We start from the raw sequence: 22,169 nt of genomic DNA on the forward strand, positions 1-22,169 counted from the left end.
AATTACACACAAGTAATAGATCATTTTCCAGAACATGTCTGATGACACTCAATGCGCATAAACATATGTGAGACGTGAAAATAAGTTTTGACCCATAAACATGGTTGGTCTGAAGGGTAGAGTTTCTCTGCTCCGGCGGAGACATTAGTCCGCTTACACGTGTGAAGTTGTGACAGATGAAGCTATCGTGTCCCCCTTTGGGGAAACGAGGACATAAATGTTTCAGCTTGAATTAGCAGCGTGTGGCTGGGAAAAAGTGAAAAACAGACCAACAAATAAACACGCCGACATCACATTACTCATTTTGGGAACATAAGCGGCTGACTTTCCAACAATTTTCATAGGACCCTGGGCGAGCTTTGATAGACAACGCACAGTCCTGTTCCCCACAGTATTTATAACTTGGTCAGCTGACCTTGCACTTGGACGCAACCACTACGCGGGGAGAGTTGGAAATATTAAAAACCTATTCATTTAAGTTTATAGAGCTGCCATATCTCACAGTAAACACTATAAAACACCTCAAAGAAAGCGTGTCTGTGACATACACATGTAATGTGTGGATAAAGTGCTATTAATGCAGTTTTGGGGGATGTACGGCGAAGAGAGCCTCCCCCGCCCCGCAAATAATGGCACAGCCTTCTGTTGAAATTCCGAGAATTGAGCCGCTGTGTTTCTTAGAACTGGATTCTCAGAACTGGTGATGCTCAGAGTTTCGAGGAAACTTTTATAAGGTGACTTTTTTTCTCTCTCTTCCTATTTTCTCAGAAATGTAGGGAAGTTGCACAGGCTTGTGCAGCCACTCCAGCTGCTGTCAAGCTGGAGATTTTGATTTATTTAGTGTATTTTGTGAACATTTAAGTTGGGAGTGAACTGACATATGTGATCTGTGTTGGTTATTTTTGACAGCCGGAGTCATGTTGCGCTGTTTTAAACGGAAGCGCGGTGTTGGGACTGTGTTTTTGTTCATTAGACAGACTTATTCTGGTTCCGCTCAGTGTTTAGTAACCGCTGTGTTTAGTAAACCTGTAACGCTGGATAATTTTCTAACTTGTAGCTTAATGTTCGCAAATATTATTTAACTTTTTTTCAGTTTGTTATTTCACAAGTTTAATGTCATGTTGTGTTTAGCTGTGGCGCAACAGTACCGGTCTGTCTGGTTCAGTCACTTCCAATTTCCTTTGCGCAGTTTCTTTTTTCGACGGCGAAAGTATGTTTTTATTCGACCCACTTTTGCTAAAGCGTTGTTTTCGCCATTTGTTTTGATAGTAGAACCAGCTGTAAAACACTTAACAGGACCCTGGATACGTTCCAGGACAGCTTTAACACTTCTATTAGCAAACTTGACAGGACTTGTGCTGGCCTGCTCTCAAGCAGCCCGAAGTTACGCTGTAACAACTAAACCACTCCTTGAACTCGACAATCTTTTTCACATCGTGACGTATGGGATTCAGTGTAGCAATTTCAAGGAGTTTAGAAACACGGTGGGTGATTGGTTAGCTGGGGGGCGTGTGAGTGAATGTAAACTGGTTAAATTAGACGAGTTCCCCTGATGTGGGGGAACAGAAAACCTCTCCGTCCGCGCGCTGGCAGCTCCAATCTGAGCAGGAAGGACGGAATGTGCTCACACACAGCAGGCTGCCAGCGCGCGCTCTGCGCCAGTTTGTCTGCGAGTATTAGAGAAACATGAGAAAGGTGTCCCGTAATAATCCGGGAACATTGTAACAATCTTAAAAAAAAAATCTAAAATTAATTAGAATTCATTTTTACCCACCCTTAAAAACGAAAAATGTATTTAAAAACTATGTAGGGTGTGTAAATACAACCCTATTGATTAAGCCTGCAGGCGTTTAAAAAAAAAAAAAAAAAAAAAAAAAAAAAAAAGAAGAAGAAGAAGAAGCACATGTATGCAGTAGGTAGATATATCGTGTTTACTATCCTGTCGTTAAGACCCAGTTGACGGGAAGCAGAGTTTCACATAGTTTAGTAAACATGTTTTTTTCCGTTTACAATGGCGTCATCTGGTGTTGAAACGCAAGTACAACACCTTCTAAATTGTGTCTCCTTGTGAATGGCGGATTGTCAGTGGGAATGTGAAAGGAGTGCCACGGTGACAGCCACTCATACAAATGTGCTAGCTCCTTTTTATTACAATATTTTCCATGCATACATTTCAGAAAGCTTGGAGTTGCAGTACTTAAATTGTTGCTAAATGTATCTTTTTTTTATGTTTTCCATTTTTGTCCTACTTAGTGCCTTTTTTTAAATTTCCACCACTTACTAGCCCATTACCCCCATACATTAATACTCATAAATAATTTTATGCAATAATTTATGAGTGAAAATGACTAGCTGTAATGAGTTGCAGCATTGTTTTTAGTTTTTCTTTTATATCAATATATTTGTGTGCTTCGCAGTGCCTCTTTTAACTGACCCCACCCTCAAATATTACAACTCCCCTCACCTCCACTGCATGACTAAACTAACAAGTCTTGCATAACACACTTTTATGTTGTCCAACATGATTAATAAACATTTCATCATATCTGGATTTGTATAATTATTTCCTGGTTTCTATGACTTTTATATGTGTTGGATCTTGACCTGAATTTATTTGCAAAAAATACAAAGACCTTACATTCAGTATTCACCGAGCTCGCTTTGAATATTTTTTGTTTTTTTGCACCTCTGCACAGATTGCGACAGCATGGCCACGACTGCAGATGGCTGCATTCAATTCACACGTCATGCAGGCGACGTCCTGCTCAACTTCAACCGCCTCCGCAGCAGGAACCTCCTGACCGATGTCACGGTGCAGGTGGACGGACAGATCTTTCATGCGCACAAGGCCATCTTGGTAGCCTGCAGGTAAGTGTTGGAGATGAAAGAGAGCACTTCACACCTCGTTGCTACTATTACCTGACAACTAATTGTTTTCCATCCTCCAGCGGCTTCTTCTACTCTGTGTTCATGAAACCTGAGAACGCGAGCCTTAGTGCCATCAGCCTGGACCCCAAAGTGGACCCCAAAGGTTTCTCCCTCCTGCTGGACTTCATGTACACCTCCTTTCTGAACCTGAATGACTCTGTGGCCTTGACCACCCTGAACACAGCCATCTATCTGCAGATGGAGCACGTTGCTGACACCTGCCACAGGTTTATCAGGTCCAGGTAATGCAGACTATCAAACTCAAAAATGGCGTCCTGTTGTTTCTGTGAAAGCTGCAGGGATCAGATTTTAATTTCGATTTGCTTCTGCAGACATCAGGCACTGAATATGCAAATGGAAGAGGCACAGGACAACTCCTCGAATCTGGCAGAGGAAATCTCTGCTAAAAAGCTCGCTGAGGAGAAGGATCCAGACTTTAGAAATAACCTCTTACTGAGGTTGTCCCCTCAGGAGTGTGGGGGGTATGTCCCCAATGTTTTCAGGGGGATCAACACCACTGGTTCCTACCATGTGTACGGCGATGTGCACATCCCTGCTACAGTACTAGAAGGTTCTAATAAGATCGTCAACACCAGCATGGCCCAGCCCTCCATTATCCGACCAGCGGCGGCTCACCGTAACCTCCAGTGTCCTGCCTCTCCCGTGGAGGGCCACAACACCCAGCACCCACAGACCGACTGTCTGAGACCCACCCTAAGCTTCACCAAGGGGGTCATCTGCAGCCCACAGAGCCCCCACAGATCCGACTGCCAGCCAAACTCGCCCACCGAGTCCAGCAGCAGCATAAACGCCAGAATGAGCCTGAAGCAGGCCTGCGATTCCCCCAGAGACACCAAGGCCCGCAACTGGAAGAAGTACAAGTTCATTGTCCAGAACCAAACCCCTGACGAGAGCGGGAGGGAAACCCAGAGCAACAAAGTGGAATCCGCGACACCCTCTCTCAGCCCATCCAGTAGTGAAGCAGCTGGCGGACATGACAAGATCCAACAAGAAGAGGGAGCCAGCAATCCCAGAGAGAAAATGAGTGAACTCAGCTGCAGCAGCAGGTACAACTGGCAGAACTCATGATGAATCAGCACTAATTGGGGATCTCTTAAGGATAACTAACCGAAACGCACTCTTTGGTTTCAGATTCTCCTCCTCTAGCTGCGATAGCCCTCAGCGCATGGAGACCAGCCACCTCACTCCAGCCTCTTACAGCAGCGACGAGGCCACAAAAATGTGCTCAGATTATTCGCCCTCTAGCTGTGGTGAGAACCACACCACCAACCATCAGACTGTGATACTATTTTGCTGACTGAAAGTCATTAAATAGAAGCTGTTTTCTCTTTCTTTTTCTTTCAAATTGGCAGAAAACAACTTCTTCTGCAACGGGTGCGACTCCAAGTTCTCGGAGGAAGACTCGCTGAAAGATCACATGGGTCAGGTCCACAGCGACAAGCCATACAAGTGCGACTGCTGCCAGGCCGCCTTCCGCTACAAAGGCAACCTGGCCAGCCATAAGACAGTTCACACCGGTGAGTGCTTTTTACGGTCAGCTGTAGCTCTTTGATGCAGCCACTCTTGTTCCTCGCTCAACCTGTCCGCATGTACTTCCAGGTGCAAAGCCGTACCACTGCAACATCTGCGGGGCTCAGTTCAACCGTCCGGCCAATCTCAAGACTCACACGAGGATTCACTCTGGAGAAAAGCCATACAAGTGCGAGACGTGCGGTTCTAGGTTTGTGCAGGTGAGAAAAATCAAGAAGCGCCGACCTTTGAAATCGTTTTAAGACGGCCGCCCACGTTTCAGTCCGGTCACCGTTTCTGTTTCTTGCCTAAACAGGTCGCCCACCTCCGCGCCCACGTGTTGATCCACACGGGAGAGAAACCGTACCCCTGTGAGATCTGCGGAACGCACTTCCGCCACCTTCAGACGCTCAAGAGCCACATGCGCATCCACACGGGAGAGAAGCCTTATCATGTAAGCTTCCTGTCCCATTATCCACCACTTGTTCTCAATGACAGAACTATCAGTTCACCCTGCGTGATCCTTGAGTAGTTCTAAAAACATAAAAGAAAAAAATAAAAGCCCAACAGGAAGTCACAATTACGAGCTTTAATGTTATAATTATGGTAACTAAAGCAATAATTTTGAGAATAAAAGTAATAATTTCGAGAGTCAGTCATTATTATGGGAAAGAAAGTCATAATTTTGACATTCAAAATCAATCTTAAGATCGAAAGTCAGTCTCAATTTTGGTAGTCATTATTTCAACTTTCAGGTACTTAGGAGAGTCAAAATTATAGTTTTGACTTTCAAAGTCATGATTGTGAGAATAAAAGTCATAAATATGGGACATTGAATCTCATGATTATGACTTTGAAAGACAAAATCTTGACTATGAATCCCATAATTATAACATTATATCTCATAAGTATGACTTTAAATCTTAAAACTTTCTATTGGGCTTTTATTTTGGTTTGTTTTTTTCATGGTTAAAAGGTTCTTCCGTAGTTTAATGCACCAATGACAATGTATTTTTTTTTTATTGTGTTCTTTCTGCAGTGTGAAAAATGTGACCTCCACTTCAGACACAAGAGTCAGCTCAGGCTTCATCTCCGACAGAAACACGGCGCCGTTACAAACACCAAGGCTCAGTACCGCAGGTCTCCCGGCAACATGGGCGCCGGCCCGGTGAACTCCTCCTGAGTTAACCGCCAGCCACCTCTTATAGACTAAGTTAAATAAAAATACAGTGCGGACGCTCAAGTGTAATATTTGCCTTCTATTTTTTTCCGGGCTTACACACGTTGCACGTATCCATGTGTGAGAGACGCAAGTCTGCGCTTTTATTTTGAATGTCCCAACAACAGAATGTACGTCTTGAATGTGAATCTGAGTGGGTATTTCTCCGTTTTGCAAATACCTCGACAGAATGTCAGCCCTCTTTGTTGCTCGATTAGAGAGTCACTGTTATACTTTGGTTTTAGATGAGGTATAAACCTGCCCAGTAATTGGTCTGATGCAGTCATGATGCCGATTTTAACTTTTCTTTCATAAAGCTCTTCATGTAAATAAGATATATATATATATTATATATTTTCAGATAGCTACTATTTGCTGGCAGAGTGTGAATATATTAACATTTGGTACATTTTTTTCCTCATGGAGTGGCTTGACTGTCAGTCATGCTGTGGGCTTTTTATTTTTGCTGTGTCATAGTTTGTGGAACATGCTGTAATATTTACAGACTGTCATCTGTTTTTTTGTACATATTGAATTTTTTTTCACAGAATTTTTTTTATTTTTATTTTTTTTGGAGCTTGGTGTCTTGCACATGCCCAAGATGTCATACTATATCTGTGTTCATACATTAGCTTGATTATTTCTACTTTAAATGTTCTCAACAGCTCGTTAAGCCCTGTTCCCGGCACTTTTATATTCTTGTTTATTTTTGTAAATGTGATATTTGATATTTGGTGCTGCAGCAATCCAATTCCCCCTAAGGGATTTTTCTCCCCCTTCTTAACCGTGTGTTTCGTAAAACACTCGTCATATTTGGCAGATTTTCTGTGCCTTGCATTTACATTTTTCTGTTGGCTTTTCCCACAGACTGACAATTATTTGTATTTTAATTGTGACCATCTGAAAGCTCTGGTACTTAACTGCTTTTTTTTATGTGTTTGCCTTGGTACTCGAGCTCATTAATGCATATGCATGTTAAGGTACCGTTGGTTAGGAAGCACCTCACCTGAAAGGTGAAGCTCTTTAATGTGCAGACACCAGGCCTCAAGCTAAAACACTCAGGAATATCAGTACTATGTAAACAAATGTGTTTCTAATGGCAATTGAATATACATATGAAATATATTTATAAATATATTTATATATGACAATAAAATGTGTATTGTGAAGCATATATGTGTCACTCCTTCATTTTTGGGTGTTAAATTACCACCATGAGACTTAGTGGCATATTTATAATGTCAAAACCTGACTACATTAGAATATGACTAAATGATGAAGTAAAGATGAGTAGACTTGTAAGACAAAACAAAACACATCACAACACATTTTCAGGGATGCAGACTGCTTCAAAACGTGTTAAACAGGACGTGTTAGTTAAAAGTGAGATGGTGAGCCAACCGTTCTCGTCCAACATCAGTGTCTGACCTCACAAATATGTTTTCTGGACACCGGTCTGATATTCCCATTAAAAGCACTCCTAAACATTGTGGGATAATCATTAGCGCGTTCTTGCAAACATGCAGTATTTGATCACTTCACATCAGGAGGAATTCTGGTTCTCACAGACCTGTTAGTCTGTATTTAAGAAGCAATTCTATTCTACACTAAGGACCAGTATTTATTGCACCTGTACAGTAACATTTCTATAATTTAAAAACATGTTTTTATTTTTCTATTTTTACATAATCACAACTATTACATGTATTTTTATCCAGTTTAATGGTGTGTAAGAACAAACTTCCAACAAGGACGTTTTGAGCCCTCGGCATGTGTAAAGTTGGCATCATTAAGTTTTATAGTTTTCTTAAAATGCCCTGACATGACAGGTCACAAATACAGTTTGGTCAAGTTAATGTACATTCAAAGAAAACTTTTGGTCTCCTACAAGGTAGGCCTCTGTCTTTGTACACATGTGTGCATGTACAGATATGAATGAATGACATATAGAAAAACGTCCATACAGACCTTCTGAATGCTACATGGATGCTTCCCAGGTGGATTTCAGACTATTCATCCTGACATGGCTTGGGTTAGCTCTGCTCACTGACAGTGATAAGGCCCACAAATGAATTCAGGATTTGCTGCAGCAGGAGACCATGTCAGAAAACAGGTGAAATACATTTCAGCTTGCTGCAAATTGCTGTTTTATTAATACATATTATAACTATATGGTTAGTATTAGGATCATCAAATCATTGCTTAGTTCACGTTTTCATATGACAGCTTTAATTGACTGTATAATTAGGCCTATTGAGTGAATTTTGAACCTGGTTATGAAGTTGTGTTTTCAGTACGCCTTTGACTGAAATGACTTGTTGAACTTGTTCCTCAGAGTCTGGATTAGTTTGAGGCGTTTTCATGTTAAATGTCTGTCTTCTGATCTATCAATGACTAAAACAATGATATACATTTAAATAAAAACAATAAGATCTTAAAAAGACCTTCAGAAACAGTAAAAGTATTTTCACAAGCAACGTTTTGTCTGGTTTATGCATTGAAATATGGGATATTACGCCCCCTGCTGGTTGATGTGACGTTTGTAAAATATTGATTAAAACAGATCTTTGCTGTCAATTTGAACAAGTATTTACCCATTCCAGGTCTCTTCAGTCTGTGGTTTATTTTCCTCTCATCTAAAGGTTTCAGATCATTAAGCAAATTTTTGGATCAAACAAAGATAACGTGAAAAACAAACAAACAAATGGAACCATAAAGTCAAGTCAATTCAAAAATACTTTATTGATTCAAAAGGGAAATTAAATGTAACTCATATCACTCAAGGTCGTTATAGATGGCAATTGCTGTGGGCAGGAAGGGTCTGTTGTAACGGTTCCACTTTTTTTCCTCATCAATCCACACATCATTTTTCAGGCAACAATATCATTGCTCTAATCTATTATGACATTTCTTTAGATCGGAATGTTTGAAACAATTTGAGCACTTCATGGTTTTCTACTATTTGAGCGATTTCTTGATTCTGCAAATGGGTTTGGTTTTTTTTGTAAACATTTTCTGCATAACCATCAAGTAAAACGTCTTCTGTTCCACACGTTGAGTTCAAACATCTGTTTAAACATCTGAGTATAGAACGAGTTAAACTTCTTGGACGTCTGGAGTTCTAGAACTTTCCCCATTAAAATTGTACTGCAGGACGTCCGTTTAGCAGGAAGTACATTGGGTGAAAATTTATTTGATAAAATGTAAAACTTTGTCAATATTAACGTTTCGTCCAATGTCGAAAAAACAAAATTTTTTCGACATTGGACGAAAAAAAATTGTCCAATGTCGCTTCCATTCAAATAAAAAAGTGATTAAAATGACATAAAAAGTTTGTGATAGGTCATTAAAAAATGCTTACGGTCACCTTCGAGCTACTTCCTATCATCTTCTTCTTCGTGGTTTGCACCAGTGGCTACATACGGATGTTGATCATGTGACTCGTGACAAGATTTTTTTTTCCTTTTCAGTTTGGTGAAATAAAACAAATTTCTATAAAGCAAAAAAAAAAAAAAAAAAAAAGAAAACATCTTATCCAAGTGAAAAATGTGTTTTTAGTCTAATTTCTTTTCAACATATGCATGTTTTTATTGAGCCAATTTATTTCCAAAAAGCCAAATTGCATAAATTTGCTCAATGGAAACAGCTGTATACACATTGTGTTGGATCTCGACTCTGTTTGTGTTGATATTAACATATGTAGTAATGTGTACAGGGTGTGGCTAATGAAACAGGATTCAATGTTCACAATTTCACACAGTTCACAGTTGACTTTGAGAGGTGTTCTCAATACAATAAATTTAATAACTCGAAATTTTGATAAACAGTAAACTATATATTGGTTATGATATTTGGTTTAACCAAAAAAAAACAAACAAACTCCATATTTTGTTTTCACTTTCCATCTTTATGAATCCTCCTCAAACACATCATACAAAAAAAATAATAATTTTCATCTACATATTTACTTCAACTTGTCCCAGGTGTTATTTCTTCAAAGAAGTGCATCAAAATGTTCTGCTAAAGACACGTCTCACTCTTCCCACCTTCCCCCCCCAACCAGACGCTGGATGCTTCCACGTGGAGCAGCCGCTGTCCAAACATGACACAGATGTAGAATTGAATTCAAGGAGATGTCTGAAAGGTTATTGGCAGATCGATGGAAGAGTCTACTCGGTCCTTGTCGCCAGGTCACATGACAGTTTGGTCTGAAGCATCACAGCTCCTTCTCACGACATGATACTGTGAAGACATTAGTGCTAAATACCATGTTGATGATAGAGCTCAGCGTCTTTGATAAAATTAGAAGCGTCTCGAGAGGCGAGGCACTGAACGGGTCGATGGCAAGTAGCTATCGACCTACCGACACCCGGCCCCCCAACTCCATCACTTCTGCCACCGCGCGGCGTGTTCGCACGAACAGCGTCGCGTTTACAAAAAGACATGGAAATCAAAAGGAAAACAAACATAAAAACTAATCTGGAAAGGACATAGAAATGCATCAAAGTAGAACCGCAGTGGATAAAAAGAAACTTAAAAAGTTAAATGAATGTTGCCGACGGCTGGGAGAAACTCAAGCTTCTTTGTCCAGGATGGCTTTCACATCAGCAAACACCTGGAGGGACAGCAAACAAAAGGGCGGGGCTTAGTTTCACTCTGTGGTTCAAAAAAAAAAAAAAAAGACAAACAAACATTGTCTCCATTCACTCTCACTCAGCATTTCCACTTTTTTGTCACGTTGCAGCAGAAAACTTGGAAGATTAATGATGCGTGATTTTCAAATTTGGTTTACTGTACATGTGAAAATCTGAAAAGTGTGGCATACCTCTCAATCAGAGTGCCTCAAACGTTTCCAGGCTGAGGACCATTTAACACATTTAACAAACACTCACAGACGACCTCACTGGAAAATACCCCCACAATAACAACATCTTAATAAATACAACCTGACATTACAATTATTATTCTTTACTGTTGTCTTTGTTCATCCTAATGAAAAAGTTAATGCCGTTTAGAAGACGGCCACCACAAACCATGAACGAGTCGACTCGGGGCATTTTGAGTTATTTACAGAATCTGAATGTGTGGATTCGAAACTTTCCAATGATATCAAATCAAATCAGAACCATAACAAGACTTGAGTTGCACTGGCAGAAACAAAAGTAACAGAAGTTGTTGATGTGTGAGCAGAGCACTATCAGCAAGCAAAGTTGTAGAAAACAAAGAACAGTTCTCGTTAACCGTTCATTGCCATGAACTGTAGGACTGTTCAAAAGAGTCGAATCACTAGTGAACAAACACATCAACGCTGACAGCAGACATCATTTGGCTTCTTCTGATCATATAACTAATCCTGGTATTGTTTTCCTCCCACCGGTGTCTTCAGTTTTTCTTTTGGAGTGATACAATTTTATCCATTATCATTTTTAAAAACAGTCTTTTGTTAAGGCAACTTTCAGCTTAAAAAAAGATTAAGCTCAAATCTGAATCTTGTGCTTCCAATTTGAGCTCAAGTCACGGTAAATAAACAGTTGCTTACATGCAGTACCTTGCGGGCCAGTAGGGGGCGCCCGCGGATCACGTTTAGAGAAAGACTGTTCTGAATTAAACCCCAAAGGGCTTCAGATGCCGCATGACTGAGACGATTGTTAAAGAACCAGCATGATGGAGACAGTGGACAGGTCAGGCAGGAGTTCCTCTACCTGCTGTTCTTTCCACTACAAAATAAAATCATATCTAAAATTAGGACGAGTTTGGATAGCATTAATCAGGGAAGCAGGAGACAGGGACATGGTAACTGTGAAAGAGCTGCAGAGGAGTATTTATTTATTTGAAGGATAACCGTCTGTGATGCAACATCTCATTGCCGAGAGCGTCCTTAGAAAACATCCGAGATTTAGTCAAGAACTCCACAAATCTGGCCTTTATGAAGGTACGGAAAGAAGAAACCTGTAACAAGTTTTGCTTGATGCTCACAATATACAAAGGCATGCCGCACTTTTCAGACTTTTATTTGCGGAAAATGTTGAAAACCTTGAATCAGTTCCCTTCATGTCGTCTCCTTCCTTAAAAAATGTCCCAAGTCTTTTTTATTACTAGCAAAGTGACGGTCAAACACGACAAAACGTGGAAATGTTTCAGCGGGCTTTAAGAATGGCGAAACAGAAGAGTGACGAGCCGCATCGAGGCGCGGCGTTTCCTCACCTGGTCCACGGAGCGGGAGGCGTCGATGGTGCGCACCTTGCCATGTTTCTGGTATTGCTCGATGATTGGTCGCGTAGAGTTCAGGTAGGTTTGGATTCTGCGTAAGAAGGAGAAGAAGCAACGGAAGCTGGTAATTGGGGTCGGGCGGCACAAGGGACTCGAACGAGACGTAAATCAGGCCAGCGACACACGCAGGTATCCAGTCGGTCAGTTAAATAGGCCACAGCAATCAGACATGCTGGATTTTAGTTGGACTTCTACACACAGAAACCAATCAAACAAGCAGGCATTCAGCACCCTGCAGACGTCTCACCTTTTCTCCAGGCTCTCTCTGTTGTCATCCGTCCGTCCGCTGCTCTTCCCTCTTTCTAAACATCTGTCGATGCAAACCTGTGCACATATCACATCTTCATATTTTATGTGCTGGACTACAATAAGCCGGATGTGGGATCAGATGCCCCGTTCGGTGGCGTACCTCGTTGCTGCAGTCAAAGAAAAGCACAAACTTGACGTCTGCTTTGCCGTCCATGACCCGGTTCCAGCCCTGCAGGTTGTCCTCGTTACGAGGGAAGCCATCGATTAGGAAATAGCTCTTGGTTTGGTCTTTGGTCATCGTCTCTTCCATGGACTAAATGGGGGGATAAACCACAAAAATGGCAGCCGCTGCACATTAAAAAATGTACGCAACACTTTTGTCAACATGCCGCTAATGTCGCAGAAACACAACTTTGGGATTGTGATGTTTCCATTAAATAAGAAACATCATTAAAATCCCCAAGATAAGATTGTTCAAGCAACAAGTCATTAAAAAGACGCGCCACCATCCTCCAGCTACTTCCTGTCGTTGTCTTTTTCATGGTTTCCGCCAGTGGTAACATTTAGTTGTTGATCATGTGACTCCTGTGATATTGAAAAAGTGTTTCCGATGCAGTTTTGTGAAATAAATCCATTTCGATATGGCCAAATTTCACGTGCTTTCACTGAGCAAATTTACTTTAAATGTTAAATTGTGCAATTCTATGGTCAAAAGAGTTATAGACTTAATTTGGATAAATATTAACACATCTAGTACAGCATACAGTAATCAGGCCTGCGTCTTGGCTTTTAACATTATCACACAGGTTGGGGTTGGTTTGTGTAGCTTTTCCGAATGGAACAAATAAAATAATTTAAAAAATTGTACTATACACAGCACAATGCCTGTGGGTATCATAACTAAATACGACAAATTAAGCACATTTATTTTTGAAATGTCAAATTTTGAGATTATTTGGTGAACGCAAACGCAGCAGGTTTGTATGACTGGTACAAACAAAGTCAGAGCGACTCAGAGCAGCTGAGAAAACCTTCAACAGAACAACAGATGTTCACGAAAGAAGCAGAATAAATAACCTCTTGGCAAGCCTGGAGCAGCTGCAGGAATGTTTATTATGACACGCTGGCTTTCTTTCATTGCACTAATAAAAATAACATTTTGAAATAAACTCTGTTGAGTCATCTCCCCAACCTCCCTAAGGGCTTGAAATGTTTTGTGTTTTTTTTTCCAGATTGAGTCCGTCTGAATCAAGCCTGGGCCTGACGAAGTCGTATGGTTCTGCACATAATTCACCCAAGCTGAAGTTGTGTGCAACTCGTATGCAGAACCTGGACCTGCTGCGTACCTGTCTGAGTAAGCTGATGGTGATCTCCACCGGGACGATTTTGCCTTCTTTGATATAGTTATCGATGAGCTGTCCAAACTCGGACCCTTCTCTACCTCGCTCTGCCCTCAGCAAATCTCCAGCTGACAAATGAGTGTAGTTGTAGGCCTGAAACACACAAACACACACATAGAGAAAACATTAGAATTTTCACATGATCAACTGATCTTTGGTGTTAAAACACAACAAATGCATCCATTTCTTGCTCCATTTTTATCCAAACAAACGATGAGTGCTTTATCAGACTGTAAGCGTGCAGCTGGGAAAAAAAAGTCGGCTGTTTGTTGCCCTGAATGAAAAGAGCTTGTGTCATTCAGGTCTGACTGCTGCTCTGGCAACGTGGCAGCCGACACCCAGTCACCCTGGTTCAAAGTCTCCGTCATAAACCCTCGCTACCAAACGTCTAGCATGTGCGCCACTTGGGAATGCTTTTAGCAGGAAACCAGTTTTACAGTTTCTTTTACTACTTTGACAGGAAGAAAGATGCTAAGCTAACAGATGGAAACTGGTTTTTCTTCTATAACTGGTCTGTAAACAAAGTGCTCTTGAAGGTGATATGCTCGCGTTATTGAAAGTGGCTATGAGATATGATTCTATAGAATATTTGGCGGCTTTTTAATTCCTTTTACATTCCATTTTGAGGTTATTTTTTGGAGGAGAACAAAATGTGGATCTAAAGAATTAGGAGCTAATAAATCCCAGCAATACAACACCTGATTGGAGGACTGAACTGAATGATTGCAGAACAAGAGTGTGAAGGGGCTCATGTGAGAACATTTGGAGAGGCAAAAGCCAACGAGGTGGATGAGCAGAGCCAGCCAAAAAGTGACGCTGCCGTCCAGGAGACGCTGCTATGGATGGAATACCGTCTCTGCTTCCCAGATAATGAGCTGTTAGCATGTCAGGGCAGCTGTCACACCATTGTACAGCAACAGTCTTCAGTCAGAGGCCTCAAAAGGCTACCTTTGGAAGACTGACTGCTACAGGAAATCCTTACACAGCATCGGCAGTGATTTTTGAAGATATTTCCATGAAACGAGTTGTGACATTTGGGACGGATAAAGCATTTTCAAACTGAATTGGGATTTGTGAGAGATAAACCAATTGAGATCAATAATCTGTGAAACTGTGTTTGAATTCACTTTTCATTAATATCTAACAGGTGCCTGGTCAGCCTTTTTTGTTGTTGTTGTTGTTTCTTCTAGATAATAACCACACAGCAGCAGTAGGACATCACTGAAGCAGAAGATGCAAAATAGCCACAGAGAAAGATTTCAAAAAGGATTACCGAAGACAATTTTGACTCTAAAGCTTGCTAGTAGCTAGCCGGCCAATAAAGTAACCCCTTTACCTCGTGTGTTGATCTTATTTTTCAGATTTCAACAACTTACTGGTCATGTTTCACATTTCCATGAAAGAAAATACACTGAGAAGACGCTAAAGCTTTAAGCTCGGTACAGTGAACTCCATCTTGTCAGTAAATCAATAGATGTTTGCTCAAACATGTATTTCTGTTTGATGAAGGGGGTCCCTGTGCCCTTCAGACTGGCTCTGGTTGTTACATAACTCCAGCTGTACCGACCAGGCGGTGGAAAGGACCCAACATCCTGCCGGCTCTGTTTGCTCTACGTCATGTTCGCTTCGCTCATTCATTCACCTTTTTGCTCTGGATAAAACTGGCGATGTATAGAAAGCTCGTGTTGGTCTCATTGGCCTCATTAAACTTGTCTTTCCCGCTTCCTATATGCCAGGTTCTGGTTGTTTATAAGCGCCATAGTATCAGAGCAAAAACGAAGCTAACTAGCTAGCTAACATTTATTTTTAGAGGACAAGCGGAAGTCGACAAAAAAGACATGGTTACTGCATTGTTAATAAAAACGTAATAATAAGTCAAAGCCCTCAAAGCTTCTCGTGTCACCTAGCTACACCGTCGCAACGGAAGTCGCCAGATTTCATTGTCTTTCCTCCATCATACCTCCACTATTTTGGAGCACTGCGTCCCTTTGCCGGCGCCGGGCCCGCCCAGTACGAAGATAACCTTCGGCTTCATGATGTGCGACACCCGCTTCAACAAGCTCTGCGACGCGTTACCGAGCAAGCGGCCCAACATAAACCAGCACCGAGCGAGCGGGGAAGCGGCGCCGTGGTGACCGGTGAGTGCGTGTCAGTTGTGTCGGTCGGTGGAAGAACAGGACGGCTTCCACTTCCGCTGTTGACTTCATCCACCAATGAGGTTTCCCCACACTGTGCGTGATGCAGAGTCGTGACCACGCCCTCCCAGTGCACTTGTTATTTTTTTCAATGCAGAGGTCGGGTGACGCCCCTCCCTCCCTCCATCCCTCTCCCTCGCTCTCGCCCTCTCTCTCTCCCTTCCTCCCTCCGCTGCCTCTACAGCATCAGCACCTCCAAACCGTACAAGGCGACCCGCCGCTGGGAAGAGGATGCTCTCCCCTCCGTTATGATCCACAGCCTAGCGATGAGGCGGCTAACCGAGGGGCTGATTGTATGCTTTTATCACGTCCACTCCGCCTCGCTGCCTCCATTCATGATGCACCATTCATGGGTCTCCGCGGATGGAAGCACACTGCGAGGAAAGCTTTAAAACATCCCCCGCTGGCTCCGCCTTTACGAGCTCGCCTTTTCGCATCTTCTGTTTTCATGTAGGTCAGAGCGATGAAGACCCCGATTTTGGCTTACGAGGGCGCCGCGTGAATTTCGGGCAAATCCGAGGAAAGCCGAGCGAACAAAAGGCATCCCAGCCCTCATCCTCCTCCTCCTCCTCTGACGCACCTGGCTGCCCTGTCGCCACTTGACATGACAGCGCAGAGCCGGCAGCAGGGCAGCAGGATCAAGGGGCACCGACGTGCAGCCGGACGTGCGGACTCGACCAGGAGCGGGGGACGCTTGGCGGAGCGGAAGCAGCAGCCCAGGGGAGGCCGGATTGCAGTTTCTGGGGACGAGCGCCAAGGGCAGTGCGGCAGTCAGCAGACAGACCGGGGGGAGGAGGCTGCGGAGATCTGTGATATGCTCTCCCCCGAAACCACCCTCCACACCATCCTGGAGATATGATGGTAGATGTTTGTGTGCTTGATCTGTGGTGACTGTGGCACTCCCCGATCATCCTCTCCACTCTTCCTTCCCAACTAATCACTGGTGATGTGCAATTAAAAGCTAAGGTCTGCTCTCCAGGCACGGGTGGAGCCCTGAGGGGGGACTGATGAGCATACTGGCCAGGCATCACTTGGTCCCTCCTTCTCTGTTTTTGCTCCTTCTGCTTGTCGCCTCCACTATGGGCTGCCTTCAAAGCATCGCCTGCAAGCCCCGCATCAGGCGGGAGAACATCGTGGTGTACGAGGTGTCTGCCTCTATTGACCAGTGTCCTACAATCATAGAGGAGAACTCACCGATTGTGCTCCGTTATAAGACACCCTACTTCAGGGCCTCAGCAGGAGTTGTGATGCCGCCTGTGCCCCGCAATGAGACCTGGGTGGTGGGCTGGATCCAAGCCTGTACCCAGATGGAGTTCTACAACACCTATGGTGATATTGGCATGTGAGGAGAAGATGCCACCTGGCTCTTTATGTTGCATCTTCACTCAGGTAAAGTAAGTTTCACCTGTCTGTGTCCTGTCTTGGCGCAGGTCTAGCTGGGAGCTACCAGAGCTGCGAGAGGGCCGGGTGAAGGCCATTAGCGACTCAGATGGCGTCAGCTACCCTTGGTATGGCAACACCACGGAGACAGTGACCCTGACCGGCCCCACGTCCAAACCATCTCGGCTGACGGTCAGCATGAATGACAACTTCTACCCCAGCGTGACCTGGGCAGTCCCCATCAGCAACAGCAACACCCCGATGCTGACCCACATCACCCGGGACCAGAGCTTCATCACCTGGCTGGTGGCCATGAACTCTGTCACCAAGGTAGGAGCAGACCGCAGAGAGCCAGCCGGCTGTCTGTTCTCACATCATTTTGCTTCAGTTTCATGTGCCTCCATCAACATTTTTGTCTGAGCTGTTAATGCAGAACACTGGCTGTACATCCAGACTCTGTATTTCACAAAGACAGGCTGTGGCGGTATCAGCTCCTCTTGCACTTTTCTCTTTTGGTGTAAAGTTACAAATGACTGAATTATGGCCAATGGAAAGCCCCTGCAGTGGTCATTAAAACTCAGTCAGGCTGCAGAAGAAGATTTTAGTCAGGCATGTTTTCTGTTGTGTTGCAAGCTTGTTCAGCTTCTCTCTGGACAGATTAGCATAGTTTAAGACCTCAACTCCAGTCCTCAAGACTGCAACTTTTGGATGCATCCCTGCTCGCAGCCATTTAGTCAAAAGGCTGAATTCTTTCACCAGTTCAGCTCTGCAAAGACCTGATAACGGTGACTTCATTTGATCCAGCTGTGTTAGAGAAGGTATGCGTCTAAAAGTTGCAGGGTGTTAGCTCTCCAGGTGTGGACTTGGACACTCCTGTTCAAGACAAACAATCATGCAATAGATAATATAAAGCAACTTCAAGACCATCATAATTCCCATTATTGAAGGAGTATTACTGCCATACCGAGTACATCCTTCTTGTCTTCTCTAGGAGCGCATTGTGCTGCAGACGGTGCGATGGAGGATGCGGGTCGACATCGCCGTGGATCCGGACATGCCACTCGGATCCAGGGCCTCGCTTGTTGGTCGACCGTACCAGGAGCAGCCGCACATCCTCAACTACCAGGAGCCCATTCCTCCCAACGCTCTGGGTAGGCCGAACGCCAACGACGCCCAAGTGCTGATGTGGAGGCCGCGTAGAGGGGCACCGCTTGTGGTCATACCGCCAAAATAGGAGGGGGTGAAATCTCTGCACAGACAAAAGCACAGGTGCTCCCTTTAAGGAAAAAGGGAGGACGGAGTGGTCACAGTGCCCGCTGGTGTCCTTGCAGGTCCTAATTTCTAAAGGACTGAAGTGGACTGTTACCTTAAGCCAAAGCGAAGGTTGAATCTTGAATCTGACACAGCAGTCAGTAGAAAAACACCACAGTTTGTCCTCCAGGACCTTGAGCGACATCACGGCTGGTCTAAACCCCGCCGCCCCCCGATAAGTTTTGAACTGCATATTTATCTCTGCCTGCATTTTAGCAAAGTACAAACCCAGATTTTAGACGTACCGCAGAGGTATTAGTCAACAACAAGAACTGTATCCCGCATCCTTATGTAGACCTTATTGCATGAGAGTGAGGAGACTGAAAAAAAAGAAGAAGAAGAAGAAAAAAAATTGTTCTTATAGAAGTTTAAGAGCAGCAGTTTGTTTTGTATAACTTGATACCTGAAGACATTTTGATTGACAAGTCAGCCAAAATACGATGCGGGCTGGTTTGACCTCGTCGGTGCCAACAAAGGCCTTCAGCACACCCAGTACTGCTATTAAAGGATGTACTCAGACCAGTTCAAGGAATCTTAAGTATTATATGAGTCTTTTTAGGTTTAAGATTAAACCCATGCATCCATCAGATTGTATTGAGAGCACCCACGTGGAAGGGGAACACTACTGCTATCGTTTTCACAGGAGTCCTCTATCACTTCTGGTATATTTTCGCCTCTTTTGTGCGGCTGATATACTGTATTTCAGTGGGTGTCGGATGGCTTTAAAGATGAGCTGGATCTCTTCATGCGTTAAATAAGAAAAAAAAAAAAAAAAAAAAAAAGCAATGCCAGACAAGCTTATAAGTACAGTGTAAATGATTTGGAATACTGCCATAAGGCACACTGACACTTACTGTAGCTGGAGGTGTCCACCAACCAGCGTGGCACTAATAAAGTTATGTCACAGATAGTTACTCCAGTAATGGATCCTATATGTATTCTTAATAGTTTTCTTGGTCTGGAATTAAACCAAGACTACTTCTAAGACGTCACTCTTCTGCCCCCACCCTCCCTGGCAGTCCTGTATGCGTAATATTTTTTATGAACATGAATTTAAGAAAGGAACCTGCTTCAGAGACTTGCGACATTTATGTACTACACATAAATGCTCGTGTCAATTTTTATTTTTTTCTCTCCTCACTTCTCCACCTACAGAGGGCAAACTGTATCAGATTTTGAGAAACAAATAAATGATAAAATGATTATTTATATATGTGACAATTTAAATAAAACTTGAAATGAATACATCCATGCATATTTACTCAAGTGGGTCAATAGTTTAAATGTCAAAATGAAATTTGAATTAGTTTAATGTTTTAATCGTATGCAAACATATGCAAGTCATGCTTTATTTAATTATGTCAGCTGCCCTGCAGCAACTGTTACTGAATTGTTAAATAGACAGTGGCCTTTGATTGGTTGCCTGGAGAGCAGTGTAAGCCCCGCCCACTGACTTTGATTGGCAATTCATAAAGAGCTGCTGCATTAAAGTGCAATTATTGAATATTAATTCAACTTTTGGCCTTCCATAATTCATCCTCCTGTAATCCACAGACATAATATAACATAATATTTTAATTGGTAATCACAGTAGGATTATGCATTATTGTTTTATGTCAGAGCCAGTTACATATTGCAGAAAAACATAAAAAAAAGTTTACATTTTACTTCCAGATAAATCAAGAATCATGAATCTATGTAAAAATATAGCTACAGTGCTTTAAAGCTAAATGCACACATTATTAAATGGGCTACAAAAAGCATGTGATAATACTGAATATCCTTATTTAATACTTTTAAAGCATATCATCACAGATGTCATTATTTCAGAAATTCAAGTCAAAAAATGTTAAGATCTCATCATATAGATTCCTTTTGCAGAGTGTGATGTATTCTAAGCATTTAGTTCTGTTCATTTTCTGTGATTATGGATTACAGCTACTGAAACCTTTCGGTTTCTCATTTTACAGGCCAAAATGTTTTGTGTTGAACATATTATAGTCTACACCAATGAGAAAACCTGCTGACTAAAGGCAGCTGTCCAGCAGGAGCTCACCGAACAAGCTGACTGTTCACATGGTACTTTACTGAAGCATGTGTAATGTTTCCTGAACACCTCAGCAGAACCACAGTCTGATCGCCTCCCCTCACTCTACTGATCTACACTAGTTTGATAATTAGGATCTATTGTTATACTGTATCTTGTCTTATGTAACAACTGATTTTTGCGGCTTTTGTTCCAAGGCCGTAAGCCATTCTCATCAAAAAGAACTGAAATAAAAGTTGGAAATTAAGGGTGCACTGATAAATCGGCTGGACGAGAAATCGGCCCGATTTCCTTAATTTTGAGAGATCGCGATGGGCCGATATTTACATAAGTAATGGATCTCATCTAAGTCCGCAAAAGTCTGAAAGTCAACTTCTGTCTTCTTTTGCCCTAACATGAGAGACGACTGACTGACAGACACGCCCACTTGGATACATTTGCGCATGTGTGTTTAACAAGAGTTACCCCACTGTTGCCAACTTAGCAACCTTATTGCTACTTTTAGCAACTTTTCAGACAAATCTGTGACGACCAAAATCGGAAAGAGCAGGTCAGGTGATTTAAAGTTCTGTGATCGGCCAGCAAACTGTAACTGGTGCACCCAAGATATTAATATATAAGCAAAAAGGGTAACAGTTTATTTGATTATTTGATGGGTTGTGAATAAGACTGTCATGACACCATCATGAACATGACATAACACTTATCATGAACACGAATAACTATTCATGAATATTTATGACTGTTGTCATAAAGTGTCATTCAGTAAATCATGACACTTTTAATACAAAGCTGACATTATTTAAAATGTCTTCGTTATGACAACTTGACATTAACCAAGAAATCATGATCTGGCATAAATTTGTTATAAAAGTATTACTGATTAAACTTTGGCTTTAATAACATAAAGCTACATAATTTTTAAAGTCATGTTCATGACGATGTCATAACAGTCTTATTCACAACCCGCCAAATAAAGTGTTACCGAAAAAAGTTTGTTTTTCACACAAACACTCTAATGCAGGGAAACGTATCAATATTCTGTGGTCTTTTCAGGCAAAAGATAATCGATGATTGGCCAGAAAACTGCAATCAATTTATCCCTACTAGAAACATCACTATGCGAGAAAATTGAACTGAGAAAGTTACAGAGCAGGAACATCGGGTGTTTGTTTGCTTGTTTTATTTTTTGTTTTAACTTGGTGTTCCACCCCCAGATAACCAGCAGCTGCCCTTTACCAAACATTCTGTTGACGGCCCTGCCACCTTCACCTCTTCCTTGTTTTCCTGGTCACGGTCCGTCCATCCTGACAGTTTTCCAAGGTCCTGCCTGCCACTCCGCACACGTTGTCACATGACTCATCCTCCATCTGTGCTTCTCTCCAGGTTCACGCCTCACCTTCCTCTCCCACTGCACCTTTTCCGCTCCTCCTCGCCTTTTCTTTCCGTCACCAAACCCACAATGCAGAACACAATGAGTCCGTCGAAAACAGTCCGAGGTCGAACAGGGCGCGATGATTTGGTGTCTCTGCTTTTGTCACAGCGCCTTGGCTTACTCAGCCATCTGTTGCTATAGTGACCGGTTTGGTTTTCCAGAGTGAGGCGCAACTGGAAGGGAAGGGGAAAGAGAGTAGGAAAAA

General features: G+C 42.5%; 3 protein-coding genes across 4 annotated transcripts; 2 read left to right on the plus strand and 1 right to left on the minus strand.

Moving 5' to 3' along the window:
* The first annotated feature begins 675 nt into the window (after positions 1–675).
* Positions 676–6,220, plus strand: bcl6ab (BCL6A transcription repressor b). Of its 2 annotated transcripts, XM_044133105.1 has the most exons (9): positions 676–734; positions 2,697–2,868; positions 2,949–3,170; positions 3,261–3,995; positions 4,081–4,199; positions 4,302–4,466; positions 4,549–4,679; positions 4,775–4,912; positions 5,498–6,220. In XM_044133105.1, exons 2-9 carry the CDS (start codon positions 2,708–2,710, stop codon positions 5,639–5,641), a joined length of 1,815 nt encoding a protein of 604 aa, XP_043989040.1. In that variant the 5' UTR covers positions 676–734; positions 2,697–2,707; the 3' UTR covers positions 5,642–6,220. The 2 variants fall into 2 exon arrangements, with proteins under 2 accessions (XP_043989040.1, XP_043989039.1); XM_044133104.1 differs by lacking the exon at positions 676–734 and having other exon boundaries at positions 758–2,868.
* Positions 6,221–9,563: 3,343 nt separating this feature from the next.
* cmpk (cytidylate kinase) lies at positions 9,564–15,926 on the minus strand. Its single transcript, XM_044133107.1, has 6 exons — positions 15,557–15,926; positions 13,543–13,689; positions 12,357–12,509; positions 12,195–12,271; positions 11,882–11,978; positions 9,564–10,292 (listed from the first exon to the last, which is right to left on the minus strand). Exons 1-6 carry the CDS (start codon positions 15,689–15,691, stop codon positions 10,251–10,253), a joined length of 651 nt encoding a protein of 216 aa, XP_043989042.1. The 5' UTR covers positions 15,692–15,926; the 3' UTR covers positions 9,564–10,250.
* A 45-nt stretch (positions 15,927–15,971) lies between these two features.
* On the plus strand, positions 15,972–19,323 carry fam78ba (family with sequence similarity 78 member Ba). Its single transcript, XM_044133106.1, has 3 exons — positions 15,972–17,133; positions 17,222–17,501; positions 18,163–19,323. Exons 1-3 carry the CDS (start codon positions 16,799–16,801, stop codon positions 18,403–18,405), a joined length of 858 nt encoding a protein of 285 aa, XP_043989041.1. The 5' UTR covers positions 15,972–16,798; the 3' UTR covers positions 18,406–19,323.
* Positions 19,324–22,169: the final 2,846 nt, after the last annotated feature.

Source organism: Gambusia affinis, linkage group LG12 (assembly GCF_019740435.1).
Source record: "Gambusia affinis linkage group LG12, SWU_Gaff_1.0, whole genome shotgun sequence".
NCBI lineage: Eukaryota > Metazoa > Chordata > Actinopteri > Cyprinodontiformes > Poeciliidae > Gambusia > Gambusia affinis.